The sequence below is a fragment of the Mastigoproctus giganteus genome, chromosome 9, assembly GCF_048544385.1.
Source record: "Mastigoproctus giganteus isolate SK-2022 chromosome 9, ASM4854438v1, whole genome shotgun sequence".
NCBI classification, from domain to species: domain Eukaryota; kingdom Metazoa; phylum Arthropoda; class Arachnida; order Uropygi; family Thelyphonidae; genus Mastigoproctus; species Mastigoproctus giganteus.
The window spans coordinates 140,385,782-140,404,814 of NC_143583.1; the positions used below are offsets into that span (position 1 = coordinate 140,385,782).

The 19,033-nt window shown below is 37.9% G+C and overlaps 1 protein-coding gene across 1 annotated transcript in view; it reads left to right on the forward strand.

Moving 5' to 3' along the window:
• Positions 1-19,033, forward strand: part of LOC150080774 (beta-galactosidase-like) — a 389,882-nt gene that overhangs the window by 99,472 nt on the left and 271,377 nt on the right. The window contains exon 5 of the mRNA XM_090380816.1: positions 5,801-5,864. Within this exon, the coding sequence (XP_090236942.1) occupies positions 5,801-5,864 (64 nt within the window). The remainder of the gene's footprint in view (positions 1-5,800; positions 5,865-19,033) is intronic.

Here is a 19,033-nt window from a genome sequence, read left to right on the forward strand (position 1 = left end):
GGATGACTTGGAGAGCATGCACGTGAACGCGAGATTGTACAGACATTCATTCACTAGATAGGGTGCTTATTGTTGGTGAACACGGCGTATATGGGATTGCTGTCAGCGTTTGTCGTACTTCAAAACTATTGACTAAAATAGGGTGTGGCCTTGTACCTAGCAATTTAAGACTTTTGGACAGCTGGATATATTTAATGATTCTAACCATAGGTGGTGACGGTAGTGCCGAGATTGGTCGATTACCTCACAATCGCATCTGGGGTTGAGGTCATGATGAGTTGACCAAAAATGTTCTGCGATTGTGGAGTGCTCAGTATCACCCAGGCAGATAGACCTATCATGTTCCGTGAGGCAGTCCTGAAGACGTCTGGAGCTCTCCTCTATATAGCAATTGTCACAAATTACGTGGTATACAATTCCGCTGCGTAAGAGAGGGGGCGATGGGTGTTTTTATGCTCAAGACCAGAGATCGTAAGCTCCTACTAGGGAGTTGTATGCATGAAACTCACTCAGGATCTTAGAAATCTGGTCTGAGGCGCCCGAATAATAAGGAATATAGGCAGTAGGTACACTGTCACCGGGGGGGGGGGGTATGAGGGCGCTGGGTGAGTTGCAAACTCTTGTGCTTGTAGCAGGCACCTGTCTAACACACAGGCTGGGTATCCACAGTTGGCACAGTTGGTTAGATCAGCTTTTACTCTAGAAACCTTGGTGTGCCTGGCTTCCTCTGAGCTGGAATGGCTCCAAGCTCGAGAGAGCAGAGTGCGTGCGGTACTGTTTAGATGACAAGGGACATGGACTTACCTGTAGTTAGTGAATTGCCCACAGCACATTGACTTTAGCAATATTAGCAGCAAGTGATTAACCTCTGAACAGATCAATGTTCTCGCCTCTGGTAAGAAGTTTGCCATTCTACCGTCAACACTGCCAATCACACAAATTGCCATGGGAGTAGAGGCATCCTTAGCCAACCTCCCTGAAGAGACTGCTAATGACATCCACTTCAGAATGGCCTCTGTTCTTCATGCACAGTCTGCAAACTCTAACCTCAACTGCTAGCAACACGCTGCTCTTAATTCCATCCAGAAAGACAACACCATCATTGTGCTTCCCACCAACAAGGGACATCGCACGGTTATACTGGATCGTTTGGAGTATTTGAACAAGATCCCAATGTTTACGAGCCTGTAAGTGACCCACCCATCAAAGTCTTAGGGCGACTAGAATCAAACATTATCAAGTTGATCTGTGAGTGGTTCAAATCGGACAAGATCTCAGTGTCGACAAGATGGTAGTTGCATGCCACGGGCTGCCAGTTTCCGCAATTCTATGGCCCGCCAAATATTCATAAGCCGGGAATTCCTCTCTGACCCATCATGTCCTGTTGCAATTTGCCGACATACGAACTATCAAAACATGTCGCCTGTCTCCTAACACCCATAGTGGGAAATAATGCCCATATGGTCTCCAACAGTGAGGAGTTCCTTTGCCTCATCAAACAGGTTACAGTTCCTGATGATGAGATCATGGCATCCTTCGATGTTGTCTCTCTATTTACATCCATTCCAGTCCAACAGGCCGTCCTTTGTACCAGATGGCTTCTAGAGAATGATCCCAGCCTATCGGATAGAACATCACTATCTACAGAAGACTTCTGTGCAGCCCTTAACCTATATTTGTCAGGTGGTGTCATCGCATTTGGCGATTTTCTGTACAAACAGATACATGATACGGCTATGGGCGCCCCTGTCAGCTCCGTCGTCGCTAACATCACAATGAAGGAGTTAGAGGAACACATATTCCTGAACCCGCCTGTACCAATTACTATGTGGTGCAAATATGTTGATGATATTTTCACCATCATCCCCCCGTGGTTCAGGTGCGGCACTGTTGGAGTACCTTAACTCCTTATCCCCCTTCATCCAGTTCACTGTAGAGTTGGAAGCAAACAGGTTCCCTTCATTTCCTGGATAATTTGGTGAAACAAGCAGGCCAACACCTGGAAACCTCAGTATACCGAAAGCCAATATGGTGCGGGCAATTCACTAACTACAGGTCAGCCCATGCCCCTTGTCAGCTAATCAGCACCGCACTCACTCTGCTCTCTCGAGCTTGGAGCCATTCATTCCAGCTCAGAGGAAGCCAGGCACACCAAGATTTCCAGAGTAAAAGCTGATCTAACCAACTGTGAATACCCAGCCTGTGTGTTAGACAGGTGACTGCTACAAGCACAAGAGCTTGCAACTCACCCAGGGCCCTCGTACCCCCATGACAGTGTACCTACTGCCTATATTCCTTATTATTTGGGCACCTCAGACCAGATTTCTAAGATCCTGAGTGAGTTTCATGTGTACAACTCCCTGGTGGGAGCTTACAGTCTCTGGTCTCGAGTGTAAAAACACCCATCACCCCTCTCTTATGCAGCGGAATTGTATACCACGTAACTTGCCATGATTGTGGCAGTTGCTATATAGGGAGAATTCCAGACGTCTTCAGGACTGCCTCACAGAACACGATAGGTCGATCTGCCTGGGTCGATCTGCTCTCACTGAGCACTCCGCAATCGCAGAATATTTTTGGTCAACTCATTATGACCTCAACCCCAGACACGATTGTGAGGTAATTGACCAATCTCGGCACTGTCACCACCTATGGTTAGAATCGTTAAATAGATCCAGCTGTCCAAAAGTCTAAAAACGCTGCAGAGGTACAAGGCCACACACAGTATTTTAGAGTCAATAGTTTTGAAGCACAACAAATGCTGGCAGCAATCCCATATACCAACAATAAGCTCTAGTGAATCAGTAACAATAAATGAATCAGTAATAATCAGTGAATCAGTAACAATAAGTGAATCAGTAATAATCAGTGAATCAGTAACAACAATAAGATCTAGTGAATGAATGTCTGTACAATCTTGCATTCATGTGCACGCTCTCCAAGTCATCTGAGCACGCACAGCCTATTTAGTATTTATTCTATTCTTAACGTTTATATTTTGTTTGCATTTCTGTATGTATGTATATTTTTACTTTTACTTGCTAAGGAAGGGGTTCGTCACCCTGAAAGCTTCTTGTATTAATTTTATCTTATTAAATTATCTTAGTTACTGCTCCTCTGGCCCTGCTGTATTATTCTTTACTGGCCCTGGTGTATTATCCTGCTGTATTATTATTCTTCACTTAAACTATGGAAACCATTGCCACAGGCCCATTCTCTTTCGGTTATTGATTTAGTTTTATATATTACAATTTTCATATGTTTTCCTCTTATATTAGTACTAGCAGTAGTATTGACAGCTTTATGCAAGGAAGGAAAGTTTATACAGCACTAACCAAAAAAAAAATATATATATATATATTAACTCACTTTTTTCCCCATTCCTGTCAGTAGTTTGTTCAAACCTTCTTTAAATTTATTCAAACTACCCACTTCCACAACACTGTGGAAAGTTTATTCAAACAATCAGTTAATCTTTGACTGGATGCAGATTTCTGTACATCTGTTTTCAACTATCCTTTTCATTTTAAATATTTATCCCCTTATGTGGGTTATCTCAGAAAGAGTAAAGATGTCATCAGCATTAAGTTTACTTAACCTTTTTAAAACCTTATGCACTTCAATTTGATTGCCATGCCGATGCTTTGTTTCCAGAGATTGCAATTTACAGAACCCTGTTCATTCTTGGTAAGAATATCAGTATCCTTTTGCACCAACTAATCTTGTTGCTCTTCTCTGTGCTCTTTCCAACAGATTTATGCCCTTCCTAAAATGATGTTTTCAAACTTTTATGCAGTATTCCAGATGTGGTCTTATCATTGCCTTATACAATGGGATAATCACTTCTTTGTATATTATTTTAGTTGATAAAGTTTCTTTGAAATTCATTGCTATTTTTTAACAGAAATTGCCATCTTACAGTAAGTTTGCCTGTTATCTTCTTTTTAGTCCTTTTATATTTCCTTCACCCCACTCTATTCATTTCCTCCATTTAAATATTAGAGTACCAGTGAGCATCCACTTTCCTGTATCAGTCCCTTTCCTCTTCTAATTTCCTTTGAGTAATTATTATTTTTTTGCTTAATTTTTATTCCTTTGAGTAATTATTATTTTTTTGCTTAATTTTTATTCTAGTGGCCTGTAGCATTATCTTAATTACTTGAATTACATGTGAGGAATATTTGAGTTCAATCAAATCATTTATCGATTTCTATCTATTAATTCTATTATTTTTTCTCATGTGAATAAAGACCGTTTGTGTTTACAAATCGTACTCAGTGGATTTTTCCATAATTTTTTTTTTAATGTAAAGGTTGGGTTTATGCATAATCATCCTTTCTTGAATCTGTGTTTTTCCTTGTCCTAATATATTTTCTATTTGAAGAGTTATTTTATTTAATTTTTTTTAATGTTAAGATAAATTTAATAGCATGCATTAAGAATAAAAATGCCTCTTATAGTTATCACAGTCATATTCTTTTCTCTTCTTGAAAATTTTTAATACTTATTGAGGTCCTCCATTTGTTTGGTATATTTTTCTTTTTCCATACGCAATTTAAAAAGTCCATTCCTCTTGATTTAAATTCTTTAGAGCTATATTTATATAATTCTGCACTGATATTATCCTCTCCTACTGCCTTTGTATTTTTTTATTTTATCACTGTTTACCATTTCAACCATACTAATTGTTTCTTGGCTTTTATCATTGTTTAGGTTTAAATTTTTTTTGTCTTCCAAGTAGTGTCCTATAATGCTCTACCCATATTTATTTCTTGGGTTCCATAGACTTATAATTTTCTTTTGTATCTTATTGATTTCATTTGTTTATGACTTTGTATTCCTTTCAACTGTAGGCCATTTATATTATTTTCTAGTTTACTGGAAAATTTTTGACAATCATTCCTTACCCTTCTAGTCACTCTTCTTACTATTGCTCTAATACATTTATATTCTGTTTCATTATACTATAGTAGTTTCCATCAGTATTCTTCCAGTTCCTGTTGTTTTGATTTGTAATTTTGTAATGGAGATTGAGGTGTCGTTTCAGGTAGACCACTTTACATTCTACCCATTTTTGTACAGTGACTCACTCAGCACCAGCATATTTTCTCCAATATATATTGTAGAGATGACATCAGAAGTTTTGGCTCAATCAGTAACCATGAGTACATCATCCATCATCACCACTCTTTGATGCTCACACTGTTGTCTATGTGGTAAATTGTCTTGACAATTTCATTAAGCCTTGTTAAAAAATGTATACATGTAATGTATATATTTTTTATTGTATATATTTTGTATATATATATACAAAATATACATTGCACATATATTTTATATATATATATATATATATATATATATATATATATATATATATACAAAAAAATACATGTAATGATCTCAAGGAACACTAAAAGAGTATAGTTTAAAGTGAATAACCTGCAATGGGCAGTGTTGAATTATGTTTAAAATTTCTCAGAAACACTTTACAGCTGGTTAAGATATTTGACATGCTGAGTACGAGTGATTTTACAGAGACCAAATATGTAATTTTTACACATGCATGAAAAAATAGTGGCTACATATGACCATGCACCAATGCAGCTTACGTGGAACATTACTGTCAATACTGTATCAGTGCAGGAGGTGAACTACTATGAAGGAAACTTTGAATATTAGTACATTTTTTATGTAGAAATTTTTGTGGCATTGACCAAAACATCCATCTTATACGTTTTGATATATATTTTGGAATATAATTTTTCTATAAATTTATTAACATCAGTTATATACACAGGGAGGCCTACCTTATTGGTTATTAAGAAAAAATTCCAATATGCAACTACGAAGAAGTGACCCAGGTAAATTGAACTGTTCATTTTATAATATTTTAGGATATAATTTGCAGCTTACTTTTATTTGCATATTGAGAATTTCATTTAATGGTTTTAATACAAATATAAGTTAATATTGTAGGACATTTAAAAAAATATAAAAACCATAGGTGACTATGGTTTCTATAGCTAATATGGAATATAAAAAGAGTAAGCTTTTCTTTAAATTAATATATATTTTAACTTAAGAATTGTCACATCATGTCAGAAGTTAGTATTAATAGTATTAGTAGTGGCAATGATGCAAGAAAGCAAGCTTATTATACAGAATCGGCAAAAAAACAAACAAACTCCCATTTCATCTATCCATCATCTCCAGTAATCTGTCTAGTTCTGCCTTGAATTTATTCAGACTATCCATTTCCACAACAACGGATGGAAGCTTGTTCTAGCAATCAACCACCTGTTGGCTGAAGGCACACTTCCGCACATCTGTTCTCAACCATCCTTCCTCAGTTTGAATTTATGTTCCCTCATTTGCATAGTCTGAGCAAGAGGAAGAATCCCATCAGCACTGTAGTAGTAGTAGTAGTAGTAGTAGTAGTAGTAGTGGCACTTGATGCAAGAAAGCAAGTGTAGGAGCTTATGCAGCATCAGTCAAAAAAAAAAAAAAAAAAAAAATCACACCATACCCTCCAAATGCCTGTCCAGTTCCTCCTTAAATTTATTTAACCTATCAACTTCCACAACGACAGATGGAAGTTTGTTCCAGCAATTAACCACCCGCTGGCTAAAGGCAAATTTCCGCACATCTATTCTACATCTATCCTTTCTTAATTTGAACTTATGTCCCCGTAGGTTCGTATTCTGAACAAGTGGGAGGATCCCATCAGAATTCAGCGTGCTCAACCCATTCAAGGCCTTATAGACCTCAATCAGATCACCGCGCAGGTGCCGAGTCTCCAGCCACTGCAATTTGCAGAACTTAAGCCTCTCTTGGTAAGAGGATCCCTTCATTCCCCTCACCAATCGTGTTGCTCTTCTCTGTACACGCTCAAGCAAATCTACATCCTTCCTAAAATGAGGCCTCCAGACCTGTACGCAGTACTCAAGGCGTGGCCTGACCATTGCCTTATACAGAGGGACAATCACCTCCTTTTCCCTGCTAGCAAAATTCCTATATATCATTGACAAAACCCCATGACCTGCCCTAGCAGCCTGTCTACATTGCTCAGAAAACTTCATATCTGACTGCACAATTACTCCCAGGTCTTTTTCATTTTCTACCACCTTAAGTGTAGTACCACACAGTTGGTACGCTTCTCTGGGGTTACTTCTACCCATATGCAGTACTTTGCATTTGTCAAGGTTAAACTTCAGTTGCCACTTCTTAGCCCATCTGCCCAAATTATCTAGATCCTGTTGCAGTAGCACACTGCCATTACTGTCATTAACAACCCTGCCAACCTTCGTGTCATCTGCAAACTTCGACATTAAGCCTGATATACCTTCATCAATATCATTGATAAATATACAAAACAACAGTGGACCCAACACCGAACCCTGTGGGACTCCACTAATAACATTAGTCCACGAAGAGCAGCACCCATTGATTACCACCCTCTGTCTTCTCCCACTTAACCATCCTTTTATCCATTGTAGCAACTTACCCTTAATACCATTCTGCTCCAATTTGTACAGTAGTCTTCCATGCGCAACAGTGTCAAAAGCTTTCCTGAAATCCAAGTATATGATATCAAAATTATTTTTTGCATCCAGTTCCTTTGTGACCACATCATAATAACCAATCAAATTTGTCAGACAAGACTTTCCCTTAACAAACCCATGCTGTGTCTGAATTATTGCTGCAGTCTTGTCTAGATGATCCTGCAATGCATCTTTAACCAGTGACTCCATTATTTTACCCGGAACAGAAGTTAAACTAACTGGTCTGTAATTACTCGTGTCACCCTTCGAACCTCCTTTGTGAATTGGGGATACATTTGCACATCTCCAGTCCGTGGGAACCTCCCCTGAATCCAAGGATGCTCTCATAATTATGGCTAAGGGTTTGCTGTTGAGCTTGCTCAAACCATTCAAAGCCTTAAGCACCTCAATCAGATCACCTTACACATGCCTAGTCTCCAGACACTGCAATTTGCAGAACTGAAGCCTTTCTTGGTAAAAGCACTTCTTTGTTCCCCTCACCAGTCTCACTACCTTTACCCCTGTTAGCAGAATGCCTGTATATCATTAATAAAAAAATCCATGAGCTGTTTTGACAGCTTGTCTGCACTGCTCAGAGAACTTCATATCAGACCTGCACAATTATCCCCAAATCCTTTTCATTTTCCATCACCCTGATTATAGTACCACCCCATTGATATGTTAATCTGGGATTACTGTTACCCATATGCAATATTTTGCATTTGTCAGTGTTAAACTTCAATTACCATTTCTCAGCCCATCTACCTAATTTTTCTAGATCTTGTTGAGTAGTGTACCTCATTACTGTCATTAACCACCCTACCAACCTTTGACATTAATCCTCATATACCTTTAACAATATCATTAATAAATACAGTAAACAACAATTGATCCAGCACCGAATTCTGTGGAACTCCACTAATAACATTAGTCCATGAAGAGCAGTGTCCATTGATAACCATTCTCTGTCTTCTCTCACTCAATTATCCCTTTATCCATAACAGTTACTTGCCCTTAATGTCACACTACTCCAATTTGTGGAGCAGTCTTTTGGGTGGAACAGTATCAAAAGTTTCTCTGAAATCCAAGTATATGATGTACACGTATACTTAAAGGTGTAACTACCATCAAGGGTAAAGGGAAGAGTTTTTGCATTCATAAAGGTGACTGCAGTGGTCTCAGATAGTTTTTAAATTCAATACCATGGGCCATATGATGATGTTACTGACAGAAAGTTTTAAATGGGAAGTATTCCGGAAAGTAACCATAGAAACTACTAGGCTTTTCATACCAATAAAGAAATACCGTTACAGGCTTACACCTAAATGGATGTCAGATTAACTGATGAGACTTGTGGCAGAGGAGAAAACAGCATGAGATGCATATAAATTATCAGGTAAAACAGAAGCCTATGGTGGATATAAACTAGTCTGAAATCAAATGACAAAGGAGGTTAGGTAAGCTAAGGCAGATTACAAGATGTCCCTGGCAAAGAATGCAAAGGAAAGTAGCAAAGACTCTTTACTAAAGTAGCAAACCACTTTACTTTACTTTCTGTCAAGCTACTTTAGTAATGTAGCTTGACAGAAAGTAAAGATTCTATAATAACAGTAGAATAAAAGGGTTGAATCACATTGGCCCACTTGATGTTGATGGTTGAACTGTTGATGATCCAGCTCAGGTTTCTGGCAAATTGAATAGGTAGTTTGCATCTAGATTGATATGCAAGGAGTTCTTTAGTAAGAGGAATGCCAGAATTTCATCAGAATCTAATGGAAAGCTAAGTGATTTTGTGATAACTGAGTGGAAAGTGAAGAAAAATTGTTGAAGCATAAAAAGATGCCTGGTGTGGATGGGATGTCCCATTATATTATATTATGGGAAGCAGCAATGGAGATAAGCAAGCCATTAGCCATAATTATGAGAGCATCTTTGGATTCAAGGAAGGTCCCAATAGTTGATTCAATTTTGGGTTTACTGGAACAACAGCAACCTAGGCTATAATGTGCCAACCATGAGTCCCATTAGTCTGGAGTTGACCAAATGTATCCGCCAGTTCAGAAAAGTTGATTAAACAGTGACAAGAATAATCACAAACCTGTTAGTTAACTTTGGTTCTAGGGAAAATAATGGAGTCACTAGTTAAAGAAGTGATGCAGGACCATTTAGATAGAAGTGCAATTATAGTTCAATCAGAGCATATGTTTGTTAAGGGGAGATCTTGTCTGACCAATTTGAATAAACAAAGGAATTGGATGCAAAAAATAATTTTAATTTAATTTACGTGGATTTTAGGAAAGCTCTTGATACTGTTGCACATAAAAGACTGCTCTACAAATTGGAGCAGTATGGCATTAAGGGCAGGTTACTGCTCTGGATAAAGGGAAGCTGGAGTGGGAGAAGATAAGAGAGTGGTTATTAATGGACACTGCTCTTCATGGATTAATGTTTTTGTCAGTGCTAAGCACTGATTCCTGTGGAGTCTTCCAGGTTCAGTGTTTGGCCCTTTTTTTTTTTTTTTTCTTTTTCTATATTTATTAATGTTATTGTTGAAGATATATCAAGCCAAATATCTAAGTTTGCAGATGATACAAATGTTGGCATGTTGGTTAATGACAGTAATCAAGTAATCTACTTAAGATCTAGAAAAATTAGTTAGATAGGCTAAGAAATGGCAGTTGAAGTTTAACATTGACAAATGCAACATACTGCACATGGGTAACAGTAATCTCAGAATAACTTAGTAACAATGTGGTACAACACTCAGGCAGTAGAAAATAAAAAATACCCGGTAGTAATTGTGCAGTCAGATAAGAAGTTCTTGAGCAGTGCAGACAGGCTTCCAGAATGGCTCATGAGGTTTTGTAGTAGATCTGCTGAAATGCAGAGAATGGCAACCAGATTAGTGAATGGAACAAAATGGTGGTCTTTAGTGTTAGTATTAGTATTGGTAATATGGTGCAAGGAAGCCTAAGGCTTATGCTGCACCAGCCAAAAAAAAGAAGAAGAAAGAATAAAATAATATTAATAAAAAATTAAATAAAATAAATAATTAATAAATAATAAATTAAAAGGAAATTGACAAATTATGTGTTTCCCTCCTCCTTAGGTAACTATCCAGCTGACCTTTGAATTTCCCCCAACTGTTGGCCTCTATCACCCATGTAGGTAACTCACTGGTTAAAATAAAACTTCCTGCAATCCAGTCTAAACATCTTCTGCCCATAACTTTAATTTATGGCCCCTAGTTCTAGAATTATTTATAGCTGTGAAAATTTTGCCCTCATTCATTTTACTTATGCCACTCAGAGCCTTAAACACCTCAATCAAGTCTCCTCTAAGGTGCCTAGTTTCCAAGCTGTGCAACCCACATATTCAAAGTCTTTTCTTATATGGACTCCCATTTGCTGATCTCACCAGGCCAAGTTATCTGCATTTGGACCCTAGTCTTATCAAGGAAGACTCAGTTCTGAAAATTGCAGATTCTGCATATGCACCCCCAAGGTAGTCTAATTCAGTTGCTTAAGGCTTTGAATGGATTGAGCAGTCTTAATGCTGATGGCTTTCTTTCTCTTTCTCAGACTACACATGCAACTGGATATAAATTCAAATTGAGGCAGGATGGTTGCAGAATAGTTGCAGAATGTGGATGGTTGGAGAATTTTTCCAACTATAACAATAAGGTAATTATCCCATTGTGTAAGGCAATGGTTAGGCAGCATCTTGAGTACTGGCATACAGATTTGGAGGCTACATTGTAGGAAGGGGTTGTAGATTTTTTTGGAATGGGTGTGGAGGAGGAACAAGGTTAATCAGATGCATAAATAAGCATCTGAATGCTGAGCATCTGTGAGGAGACCTCTGATTAAAGTGTTTAAGGCCTTTTAATGAGTCAAATAAACTAAATGCTAATGTCATCCTTACTCCTTGGACAATACACACAAAAGGACATAAATTTAAACTAGAATATATGATTGCAGGGTTAAATGTCTAGAAATTTTCTTTCAGCTAGAGAGTAACTGATTGTTTGAATAAACTTCCATTTGTTTGGTGGAAATGTGACAATTTGAATAACTTTAAAGGAGGACCAGACAAATTATTATTGGAATGAATTGACTGAAAGAATAAAGAAGTAAATTTTTTTTAAACACCTGGTGCTCTGTAAGCTTGCTATCTTGCATAATTTTGTCACTCCTCATACTAATATTTCTGTGGTTTGTTTAAGCAATTTTTTTTCTTTTCAATACAGCTTCATATGATAATACAATTTCATACTATAAGTGTAAGAGAATGATGAATCCACCAAGGAAAGAAAAAAAGTGACTTGCCAAGAACAAAGACAATGTTTATTGCAGAATGAAAGCTGACAGTGCTAAACAAAAATTTCATTGAAAGCTTTATAAATTACAATAGCACTATATCACTTGCTATTGCAATATTCATTATTTTTGTTATAGATGTGGAAGTTATGTTGTCCTCAAGTAAAGACAAGATATGATAAAATTTGTAAAAATGTGTATTATTCTTATTTTGGAGGAAACTCAGTGACCAAAATAAACAACAGGCTAAACATAAAGTTTGCCAGACCTGTGTTGAAACATTGAGATTTGGGAAAAATGGTAAAAAGAAGGCTATGAAATTTGAAATTTCCATGATTTTGGCAGGAGCTACAAACCACTGTGATGACTGTTACTTTTGCTTAGTTAATGTAGAGGAATACAATGCAAAAAAAAGTAAGAAGGGCATTGTGTATCCTAATATTCCATCTAACATTAGACCAATCCCATATGGAGATATTTTGCTGATTCCATGCCCTCCACTTATATTGGAGAATCTAGCAGCAGAGAATACTGAAAGTGAAGCTTCTGAAGATAAAACTGAAGTATACACTGGGAGACATTGGGTCCAACCTTCAAATGTTTTCACAGCATGAGCCCAATGATCTGGTAAGAGATTTAAAGTTACCAAAGGAATCTACAGAATTCCTCGATTTGACTTTAGTCAGAAAATTTTCTACCACATGGGATGTTTTTCTCATAGTACAGAGAATGATAACTAATCCCCCCCACTTTCCTAATGACAATTTTTCCCCCCAGTAATATAAATGCCTTAATAAACTATTTAGGAATTAGTTACAATTCTACACAGTGGATAAATTTTATTGATTCAGCAAAGAGGAATCTCAAAGGTGTGTTTCTCCAAAATGGAAATAAAGATGTGTCAATTCCAGTAGCTCATTGTCTGCATTTGAAAGAAACATATGAGAACTTGAAGAAGTTGTTGACAAATATTAAGTATGAAGAACTTGGTTGGTTTGTGCTGACTTTAAAGTAACAGGCATGATACTTGGACAGCAACCTGGCTACAAAAAATGCCTTGCATTTTTGTGTGAGTGAGACTGGGATGTCAGGGTCTGGCTAAAGAGGGGCAGTTTATTGCCAAGATTAAAGAACACAGTCCATAAATGTTCTTTAATCTGGTAGACCCCAAAACTGTCCTCCTTCCACCCTTTCACATCAAATTGGTTTGATGAAGCGGTTTGCGAAAGCTTTAACTCAGTCAGGAGGTAAATTGATAAATTCTCATCAATCACCCAAGAGAAGCTAAAACAAGGTATTTTTGTTGGATCTCAACTTCCAAACTGATGAGAGACTGAAATTTTCAGGAAGGTATGAATAAAAGAGAAAAGCAGACATGGATTAGCTTCAGGTCCATCGTTGAGAAGTTCAGAAGAAAAACAAGAATCCATACTACAAGAATATAGTTGAAAATATGTTGGCAAACTTCAAGAAGCTTGGCTGAAACATGAGTGTCAAGGTAAATTTTTTACATACTCACATAGACAAGGGGTAGAATTTTTTTCAGCCTAGTCTGTACTTGTTAACAGGAGAGACTGTTCTACAGGGATGGGATACACTTAAATAGAAAGGGTGCAAGAATATTTGTTGATGCTATCGAGACAATGTTAGGTGGGTCGGAAAACTGCTAGCTTGGGGCGATACAAGGACTTAGATTAACAGTAGCCACTGGCAGAGGTGAAAGTGATTCTTGAACTGCTTCTATTGGAATGAGCAGCAGCCTGGAACACAAAGATGCAGGGTATTTCAGAGACTGCCTGGACTCAGTGCGGTACAAGTAAACATATGGGTTGTGTTAGGGTAGCTAAGAATAGGAACAGGTGAATGTATACTTGCGTATACACCAATGCTAGGAGTTTGGTAAATAAATTTGATGAATTTGAGGTATTGCTCAAAACATCAAAAGCTGATATTGTTGGGATATCAGGAACGTGGTGTCACACAGATATAAGGAATGTAGAATTTGGGGAGTAAAATGTGTACAGAAAGGATAGTCAGGATAGGAAGGGAGGAGGGGTTATGCTTTAGTTAAGAAACACATAAAATCCAAGGAAGTGAAGCCAGTCGACATCGCTGACCAGTGCATTGTCGAGTCAGTTTGGTGTGACATAAGCATTGGGAGATCAAAATTGAGAGTAGGAGCGAGTTATTGGTCTAATTACTCTGATGAGTATATTAAGAAACTGTACAGGGAAATAGAGTGGCCAGTAAATCAGAGAAAGTCTTATAATGGGGGATTTTAATTTCCTAGATATTGACTGAAATTTGTGGATTGGTCACTCACACACTAGCAAGGCTTTTGTGGATTTATTGGTTGATTGTTTTCTACATCAGCATGTTCGGGAGGCTACTAGAGGGAGTAATACTGTTGATCTGATTATCCGTAGTGATTCTTCATGCATTAAGAATCTGCAGATAAAGGAACCACTAGGTGGCAGTGATCACAGTGTGCTGAAGTGGGATTTACTCAAAGAGGTAACTACCATCAAGGGTAAAGGGAAGGGTTTTTGCTTTCATAACAGCTACTACAGTGGTCTGAGACAGTATTTAAATTCTATACGGTGGGACCAACTGATGATGTTACCAACAGCAAATTCAAAATGGGAAGCATTCAAAAAATTTATCTTGGAAGCTACTAGGCTTTACATACCAACTAAGAAATATTGTTCAAGGTTTAGGCCTAAATGGATGTCAGATGAACTAATGAAACATACGGCAGAGAAGAAAAATGCATGGGATACATATAAATTAATGGGTGACATGGAAGCCTATGATAGATATAAGCTGGTCTGTAACCAAGTCACAAAGGAGATTAGGCAAGCAAAGGCAAATTATGAGAAATCCTTGGCATAGGATGCAAAGAAAAACAGAAAAGAGTTCTTTACCTATGTAAACTCTAGAAAGAAAGGGATGAATCAGATTGGTCCACTGGATATTGATGGTTCATCTGTTGATGATCCTACTCAGGTGGCTAACAAACTAAATGAGTATTTTGCATCTACATTCACACATGAGGAGTTATTCAGGGAGGGGAATGCCAGAGGTGAATTAAACTCTGGCAGTGAGCTGGATGATTTTGTAATAACTGAGAGGAAAGTGGAGGAAAAATTGTTGAAGATAAACATAAAAAAGGCACCCGGAGTGGATGGGATCTATCCAGTTATATTAAGGAGGCAGCAAAGGAAGTAAGCAAACCCTTAGCCATAATTATGAGAGCTTTTTTTGGACTCAGGGGAGGTACCCATAGACTGGAAATGTGCAAATGTTACCCCAATTCACAAAGGAGGATCAAAGGGCGGCACAAGTAATTATAGACCTGTTAGTTTAACTTTTGTTCCAGGGAAATTAATGGAGGCACTGGTTAAAGAAGCACTGCAGGATCATCTAGACAAGACTTCAGTTATAGCTCGGATACAGCATGGTTTTGTTAAGGGAAAGTCTTGCCTGACCAATCTGATTGGATACTATAATGTGGTCACAAAGGAACTGGATGCAGATTATAACTTTGATATCATAAATTTGGATCTTAGAAAGGCTTTTGATACTGTTGCACATGGAAGACTGCTACACAAATTGGAGCAGTGTGACATTGTAGGCAAATTGCTGCTATGGATAAAGGGATGGTTGAGTGGGAGAAGACAGCGAGTGGTAATCAGTGGACACTGCTCATCATGGACTAATGTTATAGTGGAGTTCCCCAGGGTTAAATTTTGGGTCCATTGTTGTTTTCTGTATTTATAAATGATATTGATAATGGTATATCAAGATTAATGTCCAAGTTTACAGACGATACGAAGGTAGGCAGGGTTGTTAAGGACATTAATGACAGTACGCTGCTGCAACAGGATCTAGAAAAATTGAGCAGATGGGCTGAGAGGTGGGAAATGAAGTTTAACATTGACAATGTAAAGTACTACATATGGGAAGGAGTAATCCCAGAGAAATATATCAACTCTGTGGTACTACACTGACAGTGGTAGAGAACGAAAAGGACCTGTTGGTAGTTGTTCAGGCAGATATGAAGTTTTCTGAGCAGGGCAGATGGTCTGCAAGAGTAGCTCATTGTGTCTTTTCAATGATATACAGGAATTTTTCTAGCAGGGATAAGGATGTGATTATCTCCTTGTATAAGGCAATGGTCAGGCCACACCTTGAGTACTGTATACAGGTCTGGAAGCCTCATTTTAAGAAGGATATAGTGCTGTTGGAACAAGTACAGAGAAGGGCAACAAGATTAGTGAATGAAACAAAGGGTTGCTCTTGCAAAGAATGATTAAGTATTGCAAATTACAGTGTCTGGAGACTAGGCACCTGCGAGGTGATCAGAGTAAGGTGTATAAAGCCATGAATGGTTTGAGCATCCTCAATGCTGATGGGATTCTTCCTATTGCTCAGAATAATCACCTGAGAGGGCATAAATGCAAATTGAGGAAAGACAGATGTAGGACAGATGTGCAGAAGTTTGCTCTTTAGCCAGGTGGTGGTTGTTTGGTGGAACAGACTTCCATCCTTTGTTGTGGAAGTTGATAGCCTAAATAAATTTAAGGCTCAGCTGGACAGGTATTTGGAACTAACAGAGGGATGAAATGGGAGTGTTTTTTTTTTTTTTTTGGCTGATGCTGCACAAGCTTGCTTTCTAGCATCATATGCCTCTACTAATGCTAATGCTAAATGCTAACTTCTTAAAAAATTTAGGAAGTCTTAGTAAAGAGCAAGGTGAGAGGTCTCAGGACATTAAAGACATGGAATTAAGCTGTCAATATAGGTGGAATATCAATGTGATGGCTGACTGTTGCTGGATGCCGAAAAGGAACTATAAAATAGAAGGATCTGCAAGAAAATCAATCAAAGAATGAAAATTTGACCCATCATAGGTCAGTTTTTAAAATGAGATGTGTGTGTTTAGTGGACTTTTCACCATACTACCCTTTTTAATATTGGTTTTAATGTGTTTTAAACATAAAAGTGTGGTTAAATTGCATTTTGTTATAATTTCACTGTACAAATTCTGCCAAAATTAATAAAAATTTGTGAACAATCAAATTTTCTTTCATGATTTTTGAAGACATTTGAGTTGATGGAAAAAAATGAAGTCATTTTTGAAATCAGCATTAGAAAATGATTCCGAAACACCATTTTCTGACAAAACATCAGTGAATTTTTCCAAGTGCAGCATCAACCCCCCAAAAAAAAGGCTCTTTCACCTATTCATCCCCTCCAATTGTTTTTCTAGTTCTTCATTGAATTTATTCAAACTATCCACTTCAACAACAGTGGATTGAAGCTCGTTCCAGGAGTCAGCTATCTGTTGGCAGAACGAAAACTTCCACACGTCGACTCTGCAACCATCCTTCCACAGTTTCAATTTATACCCTGCCAGGTGCAAAGTCTGACCAAGAGGAAGAACTCCATCAGCATTAAGTTAGCTGGGCTATTCAAAGCCATAAACACCTTAATCAGACTTGCAGGTGTCTAGTCTCCAGATGCTGTAATTTGCAAAACCAAAGCCTTTCTTGGTAAGAGCACACCTTTGTTCCCCCCCTCACTCTTCTTTGTCCCTGTTCCAGCAGCTCTACATCATTTCTGAAATGAGACTTTCTGACCTGTATTCAGTACTCAATGGCCTGATCATTGCCTTATACAATAGAATTATCACCTCCTTATCCCCTCTATCAAAATTCCTGTATATCATTAACAAAACCCCATGAGCTATTCTGGTTGCCTGTCTGCAGAGAACTTCAGACAGGCAACCAGAGAACTTCATATATGACTGTACAATTATCCCAAGTCCATTTCATTTTCCACTTACCTGAGCATAGTATTGCACAGTTGGTATGTTACTGGGGAGTTACTGCTATCTATGCAGTACTTCGTATTTGTTAATGTCAAACTTCAATTGCCATTTCTCAGGACCATCTGTCTAATTTCTCTAGATCTTGATGCAGCAGTATACCTTCATTACTGTCCTTAACCTCCTGCTAACCTTTGTATTATTTTCAAACTTAGACATCAAGCATTATATACCTTCAGCAATGTCATTAACAAATGCAGAAAACAAAATGGGCCCTACACCAAATCCTGTGTTACTCGCTTATAAGATTTATCCATGAAAAGCATTGTCCATTGATAACCACTCAAACATCCCTTTATCCATAGCAGTAGCTTTCCCTTAATGCAACAATGCTCCAATTTGTACAGCAGTCTTTTATGTGCAGTGGTATCAAAAGCTTTCCTGAAATCCAAGTATGTGATATCAAAATTATTTTTTGCATCCAGTTCCTTTGAGATTTTGTCTGAACTAATCTGGCACCTCCGTAGCCAGGTGGGAATGAGCAGCAGTGCGTAGCACACGCTTCTTGATTAAATCGGGGTTCGAGCCCGTTACCACCAAATACGGAGGATGCGGAAAGGTCAGGGAATGACCACCGCATATCCCTGGAGCAATATGGCCTTAGTTGCTAATGCTCCTAAAAACCAAACAACAGCAACAACTGAACTAATCTCTTCTTAATGAACCCATACTCTGACTAAAGTATAATTGCACACTTCTGTCTAAATGGTACTGCATTATCCAGTGACTCCAATATTTTTCCAGGAACAGAAATTAAGCTAACAGTTTGTAATGAATTACTCATGTCATCCTTATCTCCTCTCCTTTTGTGAATTGGGGATACATTGGCACATTTTCAATCCACAGGAAACTCCTAAATCCAGGGATACTCTCATAATAATGGCTAAGGCTCTGCTTACTTCCTTTTGTGCTTCCCTTAATATAGTTTGATAGATCCCATCCATCCCAGGTGTCTTTCTTATGTTTAATTTCAACAGCTTCTCTTCCACTTTCCTCTTTGATATTACAATAAATTTGCTCCCTGTTAGAGTTTTATAAACTTCTTGGATCCACTTCCCTAAAGAATTCCTGATGTGTTAATGTAGATGCAAAATACAATTTCTCAGCAATCTAAGCAGCATCATCAATAGTTAAACCAATATGATTCATCCCCTTTCTTCTAGTGTTTATATAAGTGAAAGAAATGTTTACATCCTTTACCAAAGATTTCTTATAATCTCTCTTGGCTTGATTAACTTCCTTTGCAACTTGATTCCAGACTATTTATATCTACCATAGGC